Source organism: Capricornis sumatraensis, chromosome 10 (assembly GCF_032405125.1).
Source record: "Capricornis sumatraensis isolate serow.1 chromosome 10, serow.2, whole genome shotgun sequence".
NCBI classification, from domain to species: Eukaryota; Metazoa; Chordata; class Mammalia; order Artiodactyla; family Bovidae; genus Capricornis; species Capricornis sumatraensis.
This window is the reverse complement of record NC_091078.1, coordinates 96,129,944-96,147,152: the sequence shown is the minus strand read 5'-3', so window position 1 is coordinate 96,147,152 and position 17,209 is coordinate 96,129,944. Positions and strand designations below refer to the sequence as shown.

Sequence of the window (17,209 nt, the reverse complement as noted above, 5' to 3'; positions counted from 1 at the left end):
GACCTGAATCCCAGATGGTTGCACCGCCCCACCTGTATAAAGTCTTCACTCCCCAGCTAGCCTTTGAGAACCTCATAAACAGCCCCATATCTCAGTAGTCTTTAAAATCTCCGTCCTTCCATGACATTGTACCTCTGAACACTCTTCGTTCACTAGCGTTTCCAACTCTTAAACATCCTTTAACGCCACACTCGGCGTCCCCTCTCTGAGGCCAGTTCCCACAAAGTCTGCCAAAAGCCGGGACACTGAAGTTACCCAAATGAGAGCTCCCACGCCCAAGTTCCCCGAGTCAGAAAGCCCCACTGGCTCCAAGACGGCACGGAGTGGCGCCCCCACGGACCCGTCTAGGTGTCCGTGTCCCTTCAATCCTGGTTAGGCGGGACGCTCCTACCAACCCTCGCGGCACACGCCTGGTAGTACCCGCCGGCTCGGAGGGCGCATGCGCCCTCGGCGCCGGCGGCTGAATCCGGCGATCCAGCCTCAGGCTCGTGGACTAAAGACTTCAGAAGCCTGCGGGAGCGCGCGCACGCGTGGAAGGGGGGGGCGTGTGCAGAGAGGGGCACACGAGCCGCGCATGCGCAGTGGCAGGCGGCGGCGCTAGCCGAGCTGGGAGATGGCGGCGGCGGCGGCGGCGGAGCGGAGCGTGTGAGAGTCGCCCGGGAGCCGCCGGCCCGGGCCCAGTGCGACCCCGACCCCGCCCGCCCGCCTGCCCGCCATGGGCAACGAGGCCAGCCTGGAGGGCGGCGCTGGCGACGGGCCGCTGCCGCCCGGAGGCTCCGGCCCCGGCCCGGGCCCCGGTGCCGGGAAGCCGCCTTCAGCACTGGCAGGCGGAGGACAGCTCCCGGCGACAGGCGGGGCGCGGGCGACCGCCGGACCAGCGGGTCCAGGCCCCGGGCCTGGGGGTGGTCCGGGCAGGTAAGCGCGCGGCACAGCTCCCGGGGGCGGGGGCAGGAGGGCACGGGAGTGTGTAGTCTGAGGCGGAGGCCAGTGCCGGGGCCCACGACCCTACGGTCTAGTCTGGACAGCGAGGTCGGACGTCCGGCCACACTTTGAACCCAGGTGGTTTGAGGGGGTGACATGAGGGAGGGTGGTCCCGCGACGCGGCCCTCCCTTTACAGCCGCCCTGCCTTAGTATAAAGCACGATGCTGAGCACAGGGTCAGTCCGGGCCTGCAGACCGTGACTTCGCCACGAACCCCAAATTCTCTTCACCCCAATGCTGGGCTAAGGAGGGGCTTATGTAACCTCAGCCTGGTCCCTCCGCACTGGGGAGCAATGGGATGGAAAACGTGCTCCCTGTCTGCTGGTATCTGCCTGTGTCCATTGTGTTGGGCCGAGGAAAGGGCACAATGGGAGTGGCTGTCAGGGAGGATAAGTGTCACTGTGAGGAGCAGAAAGATGTGGAAATAGTTGAACCATGAACTTGGTCATGCGCTTTCCTCAGGCATTTCGTAGCTAAAATCTTTGGAGGAGGGGAACCGGACGCCCAAAGGTACTTATTTAGGCTCAACAGTACTAACAGGGTCATGTGCTTTCACCACGGTTTAGTGAAACACTTTGAGGTGAAGCAAAAATGCTGTTGAATCATCTAGAACCAAATATGTTCTGTTGCCTCATGATCTAGAGTCCTACCTCACATCAGTGACATGTTTTAAACAGAACATATCTGATCAAATGCTATGAAACCAGATGTTTAAAATGCACTTGATGGTCCTATAAACAATTAAGTGGCGTAAATGCAGTGGAAGGAAATGCCAATATATAGTAAATCAGTCAACTGAAAACTCAGGAAAGCTAAGAGACGACAAGATAAAATGGAAGGCGTTATCTTCACAGCAGATAGACCCAGGGAGTAGCAAAGCTGGGGTGTGCTTTGGATCCATGTGAGTCTGCTGATAAATGTTGCCTTGGTTTTTCTGTGTGTCCCACAAACTGTAAGGGAGCACAATTTTTGCTTCTTCAGCTGCCCAGCTGTGCCTCTCATGGGCTTATTTTCTCAGAAATCGTTTCTTAGACAATTAATGGTAATGAAAAGCGCTCGGTAGCCTGAAACCTGCCGCAGACAAGCCAGCTTGTGATCATCCCTTTTAGAGGGGGAATTTGCCCATTTTACATTAGCTTTTTCAGTAATGCAGTTGTGGAGCACACAGTTCTTAGCACTGCAAATACTGTCCATTTTGCTGCGTGTTGAGCTGCTCTTTGAGTTTTAGCTCGAGGGAGGCTCACTCAGGCTTTAGAGCACTCCCTCCAGGGGAAAGCCTCTACAGCTGTGTGGAAAAACACCTTGTTATTGGGAGTTCTCTATATGGGAAACTCGACATTTCCCTTCTGGTAACCAAGCAGGCTACTCTGCCTGTCATTTATCTGATGTTGCAGAGGCAAGCATATGAAAATTTGGAAAGACTTGGACATCTCAAAGAGACAGGAAGAGGCTAGTGTTTATTCATATTCCTTTTCAGTATTTCATTTCTACCCCCTGTCTACGTGTTCTACTACAGGGCAGACCCATGAACCACTGTGGGGTAGAGAATCATGGGCTCCTGCTGGATTTAGCAGTCATGTAATTTTGCTCTTGGCTGTAGGCAGTGCATACACACGGGCCTGTTTAGCTATGGTCCTACAGCTATCAAGCTCAGAGGGTGAGCTGGCTATTTGTCACCAAAGCTGGGGATTGGAGGTCCTTAGGAGATGGGGTTTACTCTTGCAGCTGATATTCGCTTGTCTGGGCACCTCAGCCAAGCCGCACCTCCATGATATGTCTCTCCTTCAGCAGCTGTATATCTTCACTTCCTCTCACCCAGCGTCTCAGGTACCTAATGCCAAATTTAGCAAGTTCTGTTCTGAGATGCTGCTGAACAGATTGGCCTATTGATGGAGAAAAAACCCTGTGGCATGTGCTTCTGGGCATTTGGGAAAGAGCATTGGCATACTCTCAAGCCAGCTTGTGAATTTGGGGGAATTACATGGTGAATAGAGATAGGTGGAGGGTCAGGTAAGGGGAAGACCATTTTACTGACCCCAGAGGGGAATGGAACTGAGGCTCTGGGGGACTGGACTCCTGGCTCTTTCTTGTTGCTGTATTACCCCTTGTCACCTCAGGCTGAATTAGTCTTTTCCTCCTCATACTGAGCTGACTTGGGCCCTGCAAGGGGCCACCTTCACCATTTGAGGCTGAAGAGCTCGGCTAGAACCCTGTGAGTAGCAGTCTGCCACACCCATAGTGCTGCCTCTTAACCTGTTTGGATGATATGGCACTTTGGGCATCAGAGAGTCTCTCAAGGCAGGGCTCTCTGCTCCTGGTCCCAGGGTCACATGCGCAGTTACATAGGTTGTGCCTTCCCTGAGGAGTGCCAGATCAGGGAAGGCTGAACTCTGTCTCAGGCTCCAGGTTCTATGCCTTGGTGTGGGCTGCATCTTCCTGCAGAAAGGGGCACCTTTCAGTTATTCATTCATTCAGTTCATTTTATGACTGAATGGCTGATGTTCAGTGAAGGTCCCGAGTTGATGGGGTTTTTACCTGTACACAAACCAGTTCAAGAGAAGCTTTATCAGTACTCCAGAAAGCACCTTAAAAAAATTGCACAAAGAAACCATGTAGACCAGTGGCGACGTGGTTAATCGACACCAGCTCTGTGGACTTGCAGAGCTTTGACATTTGCAAACTGATCTTTAGTCAGTCAAGCAAGGTATATTTACCAGTGTCAAGAGCAAGCACTGTACTGAGCTTTGTGGAGGATCTCGAAGGATACACAGCGCTCCCCTGGCCTCCAGCACCTCACAGTCTGGTTGGTCAGAAAGCTCTTGAAGAACTCTTGGAGAATACGGAAGGATCCTAGGAGTGACCCTGCAGGCGTCTCAGTGTCTGAGGAGCATTTAGTAGGTAATGCTTATAGAAGGGTTGTCAAGTGAGAAGAGTAGAGAGGCAGAGCCAGGCTTCAAAAGAAGGAGAATCCCAAGTCTGCTTGGGAAAGTGAGGGAGGTGGCCCTGAGAGGTAGAGAGAGGAAGAAATGACATGAGGCTCATGGTTTACATGGGCAGAGACTGGGGCTGAGTGCAGGGGTGTGAAAAACTGCGACAAGCCACATAAGGCTCCTCCTTGTTACCCCATTGAAATCAGTGATCAGTGCTGAGCTGTCACTCATTTCCAGACCATATGTCAGGGAGACATCTTGAGCCCAGTGCAGCTGGGTACAGAGAGCCTGGGCATTTGTGGGAAGGTAGGCGAGGCTGCCCTGAGAGCCATACCCAGAGTTCCTTTCTCAAGATAGGTTTGCCATAATTATATCTCGAAGATAAATTAATGAACAAATAACTAGGTTTGTCAGGCAAAGTATCTCTGGTCTGAGATTAGCCAGACTTGTTATACTATATCAGCTAACAGTCAGGCTCTAGAAAAATCTGGGATTAATTTGTAAGGCCAGAAAGAAAGGATACAATTATTAGGTTTAGAAATAATGGGCCTTTAACATTTAGAGATTATGTTAGGCCACTGGATTCTCATGGAGGACATGTCATGGAGTTTGTGCTAAAGTGACCCTAATATCTGGATGGTGATGATGTCAAAAACTTACCCTAAGAGGGAAGCCATTTTTGCATTTCTTGCCTGGGGGAGAGGGGCAGTTTTGATAATATAGCTATTTGTAGCCTTGGTAAGACTGATAATATGCCATAGGTCCAAAAAAAAAAAAAAAAAGCTATGCATTTGTTAGGGAAAGAAAGTCTATTTTATTTAAAGTTTTTTTTTTTTTTACGGAAAATTTCAAACACACATACATAAAAGTAGAGAAAATAAGTTAATGAACTGCCATGTTCCCATTGCCCAGCCACAGCCATCATCAACTCACAGCTGATCAAGTTTATCTATCTCCCTTACTCTACTTAAAGCATCTTCAATGGAAGCATCTTCCAGATAGTCAAACATTTCATCATCAATGTTTCAGTGTATATTTCTAAGAAATAAGGGCTTTGGGGACTTTCCTGGTGGTCCAGTGGTTAAGACTTCATGCTCCCGATGCAGGGGACACAGGTGTGATCCCTGGTCGGGGATCTAAGGGGCTTCTCAAGTGCTACTAGTGGTAAAGAACCCACCTGCCAATGCAGGAGACGTAAGAGATGCAGATTTGATTCCTGGGTTGGGAAGATCCCTTGGAGGAGGGCATGGCAGCCCACTTCTGTATTCTTGCCTGGAGAATCCCCTGGACAGAGGAGCCTGGTGGGCTACAGTACATGGGGTTACAAAGAGCTGGACACAACTGAAGTGACTTCAGCATGTGCTCACGGGAAACTAAGCTCTGGCATGCTGCATGGTGAGGTGAAAAAGAAAGGAAATAAGGGCTTTGTATAAACATTACCTGGAGAAAGTAATGGCAAGCCACTCCAGTACTCTTGCCTGGAAAATCCCATTGAAGGAGGAGCCTGGCAGGCTGCAGTCCATGGGGTAGCTACGAGTCGGACACGACTGAGCGACTTCACTTTCACTTTTCACTTTCACCCATTGGAGAAGGAAATGGCAACCCACTCCAGTGTTCTTGCCTGGAGAATCCCAGGGATGGGGGAGCCTGGTGGGCTGCCGTTTATAGGGTCGCACAGAGTTGAACACGACTGAAGCAACTTAGCAGGAGCAGCAGCATAAACATTACCACAGCACCATGATTACATCTAAAGAGGGTAACAGTCTCTTCTTAACCTCAGGGAATATTCCATCAGGGTTCAGTTTTTTTGGATTATTTTATTAATTTATTTTTATAATGGTCTGTTTGAATTGTAATCTGAACGAGGTCTGCAGATAGCATTTGTTTGCTACGTCTCTTCAGTTTCTTTAAATCCGTAAGTTCCGCTTGTGATTTATGATTGTGTGGTTTTTCCTGTGGTTTCACATACACACACATACACACACACACTCATATTCTGGATTATGCTGATTGTATCCCTGTGGTGTCATTTAAGATGTTCCCCTGTCCCATATTTTTCCTCAAAATGGGGAATTACATCCAGAAGGCATTCAGAATCGCATCAGGGGTTTTTTGGCCAAGAAATCCTAGCTTTTTAAGAAAGTTTGTTGAGCACTTCCAATTGGAAGCGGCTAGGAGTTCGTTGAAAGAAGATCCAGACTTTGGACTAGTTTGAGAACAAAGATCGATTCCATGAGTCATTTTTCCATTCTTTTTCTAAAGTTCTTCCACCGAGTAGGTTTGGTTCTGAGTTTAAGAAGTCAAAGTTTGTGGACCCCCTAGGTCATGCCTTTTCACCCCAGCATCATAGGTGGAGCCTTCCCTGTATGTGTATTTTATATATTATATATGTATAAGTAGCTGCCAGGAGATAAGATTTGGGGCTTCAGTAAATCCTCCCTCTTCTCCTAGGTCCTGCACATTTCAGTGGGCCCCTTTCCCTTGTCTGATGGAGGCGGGGAGGGATAGACCTTGCTATGTGTGGGTTACTTGGGGAGAATCTGTTCCTGGAGCCTGTGGCCTGTGTGCTGTGAGTTGGGGCTGACTATGGAGGTAGGCTGGCAAAGCTGTCGTAACAGTTACAACTACCACTGCTGGGTGCCTGCTCCATCACAGTCATTCCTCTAGGTGTTTTACACACACTTATTCCTCACACTGGGCTTCCCAGGTGGCTCCACGGTAAAGAATCTGCCTGCCAATGCATCAGACACCGGTTCAATCCCTGGGTCAGGAAGATCCCCTTGAGTAGGAAATGGCTACCCACCCTAGTATTCTTGCTGGCAGAATCCCCATGGACAGAGGAGCCTGGCGGGCTACAGTCCATGGGATCACAAAGAGTCGGACACGACTGAGCAACTGAACATGTGCACATTCCTCACTCCACCTACCTGGCCATGCAGCTCCTGTGGGTTCTGTCTGTCCTGGCCTTACTTGCCTTTCCTGTCCAGGGATTCACTTTTTTAAAATGGTGAAATGGTGAGCGGAGACCTGCATGCCTGCAGCATGGGCTGAGTGTCACACTAAGACTGGAGGCCCTCCTGGTCAGCCAGGCCTCAGTGGACACTCCAGCTGTGGGGACTCCCATCTCAGTTGATGCCTGAGTATGTCATGTGGGTATTGGTCCTGCCTCTGGAGGACTTGCTCAGGCTTCTTTCCAACAGGGCCATCTGCCATCTCCACTCACCTGCGGTGGTGGGAGCTGGTCGAAGCTGGGGGATGACTTGGGACCCTGGCCTGTGTTCAGGGAGATGGAATTCTGGTGACCCACCTGCTGTGGATTGGGCCTCTGGTGGGGGCCTGTCCCCTTCTGGTATTCTCTGAGCCCAATATCTTATCCTTGAGCCTGTGGGACAGCTGAGCCTGTGGGATGGAGCCAAGGTGCATGTTCCGACTCCCCTGTGCTGTGCCTTGGGCACCCAGGCTGCTCTCTCCTTCCTGTACTTTGCTGTTAGGGGCATCTAGGGCTCTTAAGAGAACTTTGCTCTAGGAGACATCTCTTACCTGGTATCCTCACTTCTTTCTAAGAAGAGGCTCACCTGGAAGCATATTGCGAGTCTCCAGGGCATTGTAGGTCACCCTTGGGGTCAAATCCAGATTTCTTTGGAGGGATCTGGCTACTTCTGAAATGGTGAGACTACTGTCAGGGCCAAAGGTGAGGATGAGATTTTCCCTAAGGAGTTGTAGAAGGACTTGGTCTCAACCACTGAGGAGATCACAGAGCCTCCACAGATTGTCCAGGAGCTCACACAAGGGGTCACTGGGCCTGGTCCCATCTGGCACCGCTGCTTGTACCCAGAGGAGCCCAAGCTCTCCACTGCCCCAGGCTCAGGGAGGGGGCTGTCCCCCCAAGGATGCTGGAAGAACCAGTAAGACATTGGGTGCTTTGAAAGAAAGGAGAGGTAAGGAAATTTGCAGTAGGCACATCTGCATACTGGATACATTTGTGTGTGCTGGTACGTAATCAGGGTCGTCTGCACTTTTCATATATGGGAGTGGATATGAGGAGTCATATATGTGAGGAATTTCTACAGTTAAATTCTACTTAGAAGTAGGAGGACTTTAAAGTGAAGTTCATCCATGTATCTGGAAACCTTTGCTCAACACCTATCAGATGCCTATCCCTGGGTGAAATGAGAGGAAAAAGAAGCTCAGGAGGTGGGCTCTGCCCTCGAGGGGCTCACAGTGTGGTGGGAGAGAAAGAGACACTTCAGTTCAGATCTTTTCCCTTGGCTTCCCTAAATTAAAGTTCACTCCTGCCTTTGTCTCACAGAGGTAAGGGGAAAGAGCGCACCATGAAAAGGGGTTGTATCATTTTATCTTCTAAAATAGTAGAGCACATATTTGTATGATGTTTTACAGCTTGCAAAACACATTCACAGCACTGACTTACTCTGTTGGGAGCTCCAAAGGTCTAACATGAGAGATTCAGAAGAAAAGCCAGCTTCGCTGACTTTAGCAAACCCAAATGCCATACACTGAGCACAGCTGGAGAACCACGTCACTTCCCTGCCTCCTGCTCTCAGAAGATGGAAAATTTAGCAAGAGGATGGCGAGGGCTTTGAGGACAGGGAAGAGATCTGGAAGTAGGACATTTGAGCAAAGGGTGGGGTGGGGGATGAAGAACAGTGGAGACTTCCTGGGCGGCGGGAAAGGGGGGTCAGAAACTCAGGTTGTAATGAGTCCTGACCTTGCCTGAAATGAACTATACCTGTGGGCTTGGTCCTTGTTTTTTTTCCATCTGTAAACTGGGAAATTTAACTAATCTCCGAAGTCCCCTCCACCTCTGACAGCTTATTTCTGTGAGATGATTGAAAAGGAAAGGGGAAGCTTCCCGCTGTTCAGCTTCACAGAGTAGAGAAAACAAGTCCAACTGGCGCCTTTAGGTTAATTAGAAGAGCTTTAAATGAAGAGGATTGCTCTCCCATTGTGGCCCGGAGATCTTCCGGAGTGGACAAAATGACTTCACAATCAAGCCAGGAGCCAGGAGGGGGACTGGCTCCCGCCTTGCCACTTGGTCGCTCCTGGTAAGCAGGGGCTCTTGAAAAGCTGACGGTCTCCTACTGGCTCTGCCGGAGGCCAGCAAGGTGCCCAGCCGGGCCAGCAGAGCCTGCTGCCGGCGCCCTCTCCCCAGCTGTGCTCAACGGCTCACCTCCTGAGTGTTGTCCCCTGCACATTCCACAGGAGCTCTGGCGCAGCCTGTGTGCTCATGACTTCCACGGGGGCGGGGGTTGGCAAACCCTTCGTGGTGGGGGAGGGGGCTGTGGAAGGGGCTGGCCTGAAGGAGACCCTAGTTCTGGCCTCTCCAGTCAGGCAGCTGTTCGGCTTCCTCCACTTGTAGAGCAAGGAGCTGGATGTGGCCCTCTCTGCAGTTTCTCCTGCAGCTGCGTGGGTTCTGTGGGCTCAGGCCAGGTCTCCTCCAATGTCAAGGTCTGGCCTGTGAGGCTGCTTCCTTCAGGAGCATGCTTGAGCTTCAGCACCTGGTATGTTTGCTCTGTCCTCCTTTTGTTTTGAGCATCTAATTAAACCCCTGAGGGATGCCAGGACGGCAGCTTCCATGTTCCCCAGAGGTAGGAGCTCCGCCTTGGCATGACTTCCCCAGTGGTCCAGGCCTTTGCTCCCACCCAGGCAGATGACCCCTGTGTTGGGAAGTTCTCTCCCTTTTCGGGTCTCCATGCACCTCCCGTCCTCTTGGTCCTGGCTCCGCCCTCTGGCCCCACTGACTTACCTGCTACAGATTTGGCAGGATCGCACGATGCTCTCACCTCCTCAACCCCAGTCCTCTCTCGAGATGACTTCTCCTGCTCCCGTGGCTGGGAAGTGGTTCTGGGACCTTTGCTGACCTGGGCTGTCCACCCAGGGCTGTCAGATCCAGGGGCCAGGGAGGCTCGGAGAACAGGGCTCAGCAGGTCACGTGGACTGTGAGTGACACAGCCTGAGGATGAGGCGCCTTGGCTCACGCAGCCTGAAAACACCACCCTACACCTTCCCGAGCGCTCCGTGGCACTGCACCCCATGGTTGTCCAGCCTCATTCTGGGCATCTCATCGTGAAGGCTGGGTTCCCTCCTTCCTGGGCTTGTGCGACCTGAGTGTGAATCTTTGGGGGTTCTGCAGGGGCCCCTGGCATGACTTCTCTGGTCGCACTTAGAGATCCCTTCCAACCTAGTGAGACCTCTTTTGGATCCTGATTCTTACCTCTGAATTGGGGTAATAACTAAGGCAGTCATTGTTTCTGTAATTATGTTATGAGAACTTCTCCCCTTCCTATGCCCCCTAGAGCCCACTTTCCAAACCCCTTTGTCTGCTCTTGAGTGGCCAGTGTTGGGTCTAGAGGCCACAGCCTTGCTGGCTTGGGTTTGGAGCAGTGCCAGCTGAGGACGGTGGCAGAGTCAGGGCTCGAATGGAGAGGCCGCCACTGCCAGCACCTTTGCCATGGTAGACCCGGTGTAAGCTTGTCCTTCCCTGGTGGTGGGGTCATGCTGGCCGCTCTTTAGGGTGCCTTGGCCTTTGGCTCTGTAGGTTAGATGTCCCTGGGACAGCAGGTGCTCTGAAGATGAGTTTTAGACACACATAAAAGGAGAAAAGATGACAGGGTGAACTCCCTCCTATGAACCCATCACCCAGTATCAGCAATGATTAATGTTTTGCCAACTTGTTTCATATATTTTCCTCCCACCTTTTTTTTGGCTGGAGTATTTTCAATAAAAATCCTAACATATCATTTGAGTCATAAATACTTTAGGATGTACCTCTAATAGTTAAAAGATATTTTTATTTTCATCCAGTGACATTATCAAAGACAACAAAGTTAGTAAATTCTTAATATAACCTAATACCTAGTCCATGTTCAGTTTTCCTTGATTATCTCAAAAATGACTCTTTATTTTTAATTTTTTAAATTAAACTTTTTTTTTTTAAGCGAGAGAAAAGATAGATTTTTATTTATATATGTCTGGGGGAGTTCAGAGAAAAATGTGATTTCCAAAAATGATATTTTAGAGTTTGTTCTTTCACATCAGAATGCAAACAAATCTTGCATATATATAGACTGCTATATATATATATATATATGTGCTTGTTTCAAAATAATAATATAGATATTTTTACTAGCAGTAATACTAATGAGCCTGGTAGGCTATAGTCCATGGGGTCGCAAAGAGTCTGACACGACTAAGTGACTTCACTTAATACTAATGAGTGTAGTTTAAGATTCCCTTGTGGTTTCTTTTGTCCTTTAGCGTATATCTTTTCAGGAATTTGTAGTCAAAGTTTGTGTTCTAGAGTTATTATAAATGATTCTTCTCTGTCTAGTTATGCTATTAAGAGGATATGCAATTAAGTTTGTTTTTCCAGTTTGTGTTCAGCTTGTAGAGATTGCTCTTTGATCACTTATCTGTTGCTATTGTCATACTGCACAATAAATCAACCAAACTCAGTGGCTTCAAAAGCAGTTTTTTGTTTTGTTTTGTTTTTAGTTTGCCTGCTGGCTAGAATTCACTGCTCTAGGCTGGACTCTAGGCTGCAGGTGAGTCCAGGCCTGCTCCGTGTGTCTCCCATCCTCCTCAAATAGCAGGCTGGCCAGGGCGTGTTTCCCGTGGTGATGGCAGATGCACAGGAGGGCATGCCTAACCGTACACACACGCTCCAAGCCACTGCTTAGAATGACACATCCATGAGTATTTCTTGAGTCAAAGTAATTTATAGTTAAGCCCAACATCAAGGTGTGGTACTGTAGTTACAATGGCGATATAACAAATTACCCCAAAAGTTAGTGGTGTAAAACATCATTACTTTACTCACAGATTCTGTAGGTCAGAAATTGAGGCAGAGAACAGAGGGCTGGTTATTTCTGCTCTACAGAGTCTGGATCTTCAGCTGGAAGACTTGAAGGCTGTGGACTGGAATCATTTGACATGTCTTCATCATTACTGTGTTTTACAGCTTATGCTGGCTATTAGCTGGGGCCCTCAGTACTTCCCCATGCGGACTAGATTGAGCTTCCTCACAACATGGTTCCTGGGTTCCAAGGTGCCCCGAGAAAGGAAGCAGGTAGAGGCTGTGCTGCCTTTATTGCTGTCGTTTAGTTGCTGAGTCATGTCCCTCTCTTGTGACTCCATAGACTGTAGCTCACCGGGCTCCTCTGTCCATGGAATTTTCTAGGCAAGAATACTGGAGTGGGTTGCCATTTCCTTCTCCAGGGGATCTTCCCAACCCAGGGATCAAACTGTGTATTTCCTCCTTGGCAGGCAGGAAAGCCTGCCTTTCCCTGGTGGAAAGCCATCAGGGAAGCCCACTTCCTTTATTACCTAATCTCAAAAGACGTGTTGTTACTTCTGCCACGTTCCATTCATTGGTGCAGTCACAAAGTCCTGCCCAGATTTGAGAGGGGGAGACAGACTCCATCTCTTGATTGAGAGTATCCAGGTTTTATAAGAGCATATGAGGGAATTCCCTGGTGGTCTAGTGGTTAGGACTCTGTGCTTCCACTGCAGGAGACATGAATTCCATCCCTGGTCAAGGAACTAAGATCCTGCATGCCATGTGGCTTGGCCAAAAAAAAAAAAAAAAAAAAGCATATGAGACTGGAAATCTTGCTGAGATTTTTTTCAAAAATAGAGTCTGCTGCAGCTGGAAAAATATACTGCACCTCTAGTGGGAAAAATTGCAGAGTCACATGGTAAGGAGCAGAGAACCAGGGAAAGTAAAGATTGAAGAACAATGCCATCTACCCTATTTTTTCTTTTCCACTTAATTTCCTTAAAATTGTGTAGAACTTTCATGTGATTCCAAATAAAACAAGGGGTACTGAGAGAGGGCTAGTTCCATCTTGTTCCCTTCCACCTTGTTCTCTCCCTTCCCTGATAAGAAACCATTTTTTATTAGATTGTTTCTCATTGAAAATGTAAGGGGAAAATGCATTTCTTTTCTTTTCTATATGTGAGTCAACAAACCCTAAACACTATGCTATACTTTGCCTTTTTTTCACTTAATGTCTCCTGAAGATCATTTCCTAGCAGAATACAGAAACCCTCCTGATTCCTTTTTCCATGTGTGCACTGCTCTAGCACACGGTCATGCCGTGGTTAATCCATGAACATCAGCCTGTGTCCAGTCTTTTGCTCTTACAAAGTGCACCACAGTGAGAAACCTGGTGTGTATGTCATTTGTATTTTTACAGCGTGTCTATGGGACACTTTACCAGTGTATCTATGGGATACATTGTGTTTCTTCCAGTGTACCTATGGGATGGTTTCCTGTTGGATGTGGAAACAAAATGGTAAATGCGTATTTTTCTCTGTGTTGCCAAGTTTGAGGGGCAAAGGTGGAAGCTGGGAGCTAGTGAGGGGTTTGGACAGTATTCAGGTGTGAGAGAATAGTCACTGGATGAGGATGAGGAGGGGGTGATGGGGAGTGGGGAGGGGGCTGAGAGTGCTGGAAAGTGCTCAACTTCTGAATAGATTCTGGACATAGAGTCAGCTGGGTGGCTGGAGGGTTGACTGTGAAGTTAGAAAAACAGAGGAGTCAGGAGGGCCCCTGAGTTTTGGCCTGAGTGTCTGTGTACACTGGCGGCAACAAGGATGGGTCCAAGATTAGGATTTTGTTCCGGGACAGCTTGTGTTTTAGGGGCATCCAGGAGAGATGTTAGGTAGGCAGTGGGGTCGTTAAGTCTGGTCTGGGGTAAAAAAATGAAGCAGCATTTTACCTGCAAATGCTTTAATATTAATGCCATCTGGTTCCTACAAGCACTCGGGGTAAGAGATAAGGAAGAGGAATAAATTGAGGCAGTACTGGAGTTCCAAGAGGGCAAGTCAAGCATATTTAGCTCTACAAGCATTTACTTTATCAAATGAAATGCTAGAAATGAAAGCACTCACAAGAGGCCTGGCATTAAATACCAGCCGGTGCCCGGTTCCTGCCCAGGGCTGAGGATATAAAGATGAACAGGTAGATTAGCATCTCTGTTTCCTGCTACAGAGCATCTTTGAATTAAACTTGATTGAAGGTATGGTCTCTGCCCTCTGGGAGATGCTCAGAGGATGCAGAGAGGACTGTGGTCCATCCTGCTCATCTTCACAAAAAGCTACTAAAGCAGATACAGAATTTGAGCCTCAGACCTGACAGTTTACTTGAAAGTCCTGGCCCGTACCATAGGCTCTCAGAATTCATCGCTGGTTGGCTCTGAAGCCCAGACCACCGGAGCCACAGAGAACACCCTCTCGCTGTAGGGAGAGTATCACTTTTCCCTCTTGACCCTCCCTTGTGTTCATAAACTCCAGGAAGGCTGGACTGTGGTGTGGGACAGGGTCAGGAAGTCCCCATGGCCACTCCAGATAAGGAGACTCTTGTGTGTCTAGCAAAGGGATCAGACATCCACTAGAGTGCAGGACTGGCCTGCTTGGTACCCTCTCTGCCCCAGGGTAGAGTGGGCTCGGGTTGGGGAGCCAGTGACAATCTCAGGGTGGCCTGGGGATATAAAGCTCCAGGGCCAGAGAGAAAAGGCCAGCCCCCACTAGATGGAGTTCAGGGCAAGGCCTCTGCCGCAGACTCCTCCGAACAGCTCAGTCTTGTATGCACTCACTCCGTGCCAGACCTTAGGGTGCAGTCGGGAGCAAGCACAGAGATGGTTCAGTCGTCTCATGTGCTGGCATGGATGCAGGGGGGCCCTTGTGAACAAGCCCACAAGCTCCAGGATCTTGTGGCATGCACAGCCTTCAGATGAAGACCCACAGCTGTATAAGTGATTCTGATAAAGCATTCTAGTTATTATCCCATGACCTGTCTTGGGAGGTAGGTGTAGACACCTAGGATCTATGCAGCACCAACACTCTCCCCTGACAAATTGATTTCTCCAGAGGCCCTGGTTTATCCCCAGGGAAGGCTTTGCACTCAAACAATTCCCATCCTGAGAATGCTGTTTCTTTGCCCCACATTATTGTTCATTATTTATTTTTGTTCAGTGTTTGTTCATTCAACAAGCCTTTATTAATCCCGCAGTGAATCTGGGTCTGTGCAGGCTCCGGGTTCACAGAGGAAATGCAGTAGTCAGCCTACTTGGACCCCCACAGTCCAAGTGAGCATGAGGGACTCAGCCAGAGCCACCTAGTTCAGAGAAAGGAGTGAGCAGCGCTGGGGAGGAATGGGGCTCAGGGCAGGCTGTGGTGAATCATGGCCTCCCTGTGGAGAGGCTTCTGGGTGGGCCCAGGTGTTTCTCTTAGAGTTGAACCGTTCGTCTGTCCTGTTGGAATCTCCCCTAAGGATGCTGCCAGTTTCCCTTTTTTAAGCAGGTGTGCAGCAAGGGTTCTCTGGAGCAAGCCCACTAGCTCTCATCAGCCTTATCCGCTTGTGACAGTGCTCCCAGGTAGGCCTTCTTGCAACTTTGGCTTCAAGGTGAGCCTCTTCAGACACCCACATCACAAGTCACACCTTTGGGAAGCCAAGGCCAGGCCTCCAGACAGATGGAACAGAGACCCTGCCTCCCCCTCGCCCACTCCCCCGCCCCAGGACTGACCCCAGAAGGAGAGGCAGGGAGGGCGGCAGGGGGCAGGAAAGCCTGCCTGGGGTGGCTTCCACCGGGTGACCGTGATACCACTGACCAAGGTGCTGACTGTGTGCTTGCTTAGCATGACTGGGACATGGAGAGCAAGTTTACTACGCTTTCATCCCAGACATAGTGGGGGCCCCAGGAATGGGCTGGACCCTCAGCAGGGACTTTGGGAAGGAACCTTGCAGGAAGGATCTTCTTTGGATCCTGCTGCCCCCTTGCTTCTCGGAGATCTTGCCTGAGCAGGACTCCTGTTGCCAGTGAGGCTTGTTTTCTGTCTCTGTTCCTGGGCTTTTTCTTGGCTTCCCTTTTTTATGTTACTCTCCCTCCTCCTGATATATCCAGGTAATTCTGAGTTTTAACTTTGTTGATGAGACTCTTCTGGAATTAATTAAAAATTATATAAGTAAGACTGAATATATTTTTGATGTAAACCTTCAAACCATCCGATCATGTATTGAGTAAAACTTCTGTTTCGCATTCTAGCATTATTGCTTTTCTATCTATACTTCTAAGATCTTTCTCCAAGTATTTATATTCTTGAATCTGTTGTGTACACACACTTTTAAAAAATAGCTCAGTGTTATTTTCTCTAGTAACAAACATTTACTCACCAAACAAACCTTGTGCCCCCTCTGGACAGGCAGAATGTTTGGCTGCAACAATAAAGTGGCAGCTAATCCAGAAATCAGTGCCCTGGGGAAGGATGTGGTGTCTGGGAAGGGCACGGAGTTAGACTCAGCTCCCTTTTTCCCTGCTAAGGCTTCACAAAAAAATAGGCCACAAAGCTCTGCACCATCAGAGAAAGCTGGTCAAGACAGGAAGGGATGGGAAATGCGGAGTTGACCAGGGTTTTCAGCCATTCACATGGAGCTACATCTGAACTGTCCCTCAGAGTTAACCATTTGGAGTCAGAAACTGGTAGGTGATCTCCACCTCCATGGGTCCTAGCAAAGGAACAGTGAAGCTTGAATTGGAGCACTGCGTTCCATGGACCTCAAGCCACCAGGCCTTGGTATATACACCTGGGTACCTGTTCTATCTGCGGGGTGCCACAGGCTATGGCATCTTCCTCTCCTGTGATGCCAGGGCCTTAGGATCACCCAGAGTCCCTAGGGTGCCAGGGCCTGAGCTGCTGGGGCTTCCAGGATCTCCTGGCCTGCCTCGGCTGCCGCCACTGCCGACTGCGTCCACCGCCCTGGCCGGGGCTCCTGCATCTTTCTCCGCTGTGCTGTGGCTCCTTCACCATCTGCCATCTTGAATCCGCCCGCCCCCTTCACTGGCCACTAGAAGATCAACACACGTACTTTTTTTTTTTTTAAAGAAATGGGATCACATTGAATATGTTGTGTTGCAGCCAGCTTTTCCCGCCCTCCCCACAGAACATTGTGAGGAACATTTCTTCCTACCCTCCCACTTTTCAAAGAATCAGGAGTTTGGGCCCTAGATAACCTTTTGTCACCTTGTCCCTTCATGAATGGGAGTAATCCTTGTGCCTTTTGGGGTCCCAGGCATATCTCCAGGCAAGCTCCCAGACCTTTGTCTAGTGGGACACCTAACTGCTCAGCCTTTGAGGGTAGCATGAGCTAGCGCAGCAGCCTGCAGGAGTGCAACAGTGGCCTTGACCCTGAGGCTCTGCCTCCGAGCTTCAGAGAGTTTCGGGGTTCTGGTCTGTTTTGCCAGCTAGGGCTGTCTCCTGGATGCAGAGGTCCCTGCAAA

General features: G+C 49.5%; 1 protein-coding gene across 1 annotated transcript in view; it reads left to right on the top strand.

Annotated features, from left to right (window-relative positions):
• Positions 1-715: 715 nt before the first annotated feature.
• The window catches only part of BSN (bassoon presynaptic cytomatrix protein), a 71,128-nt gene continuing 54,634 nt past the window's right edge, over positions 716-17,209 (top strand). The window contains exon 1 of the mRNA XM_068982583.1: positions 716-915. Within this exon, the coding sequence (XP_068838684.1) occupies positions 716-915 (200 nt within the window). The remainder of the gene's footprint in view (positions 916-17,209) is intronic.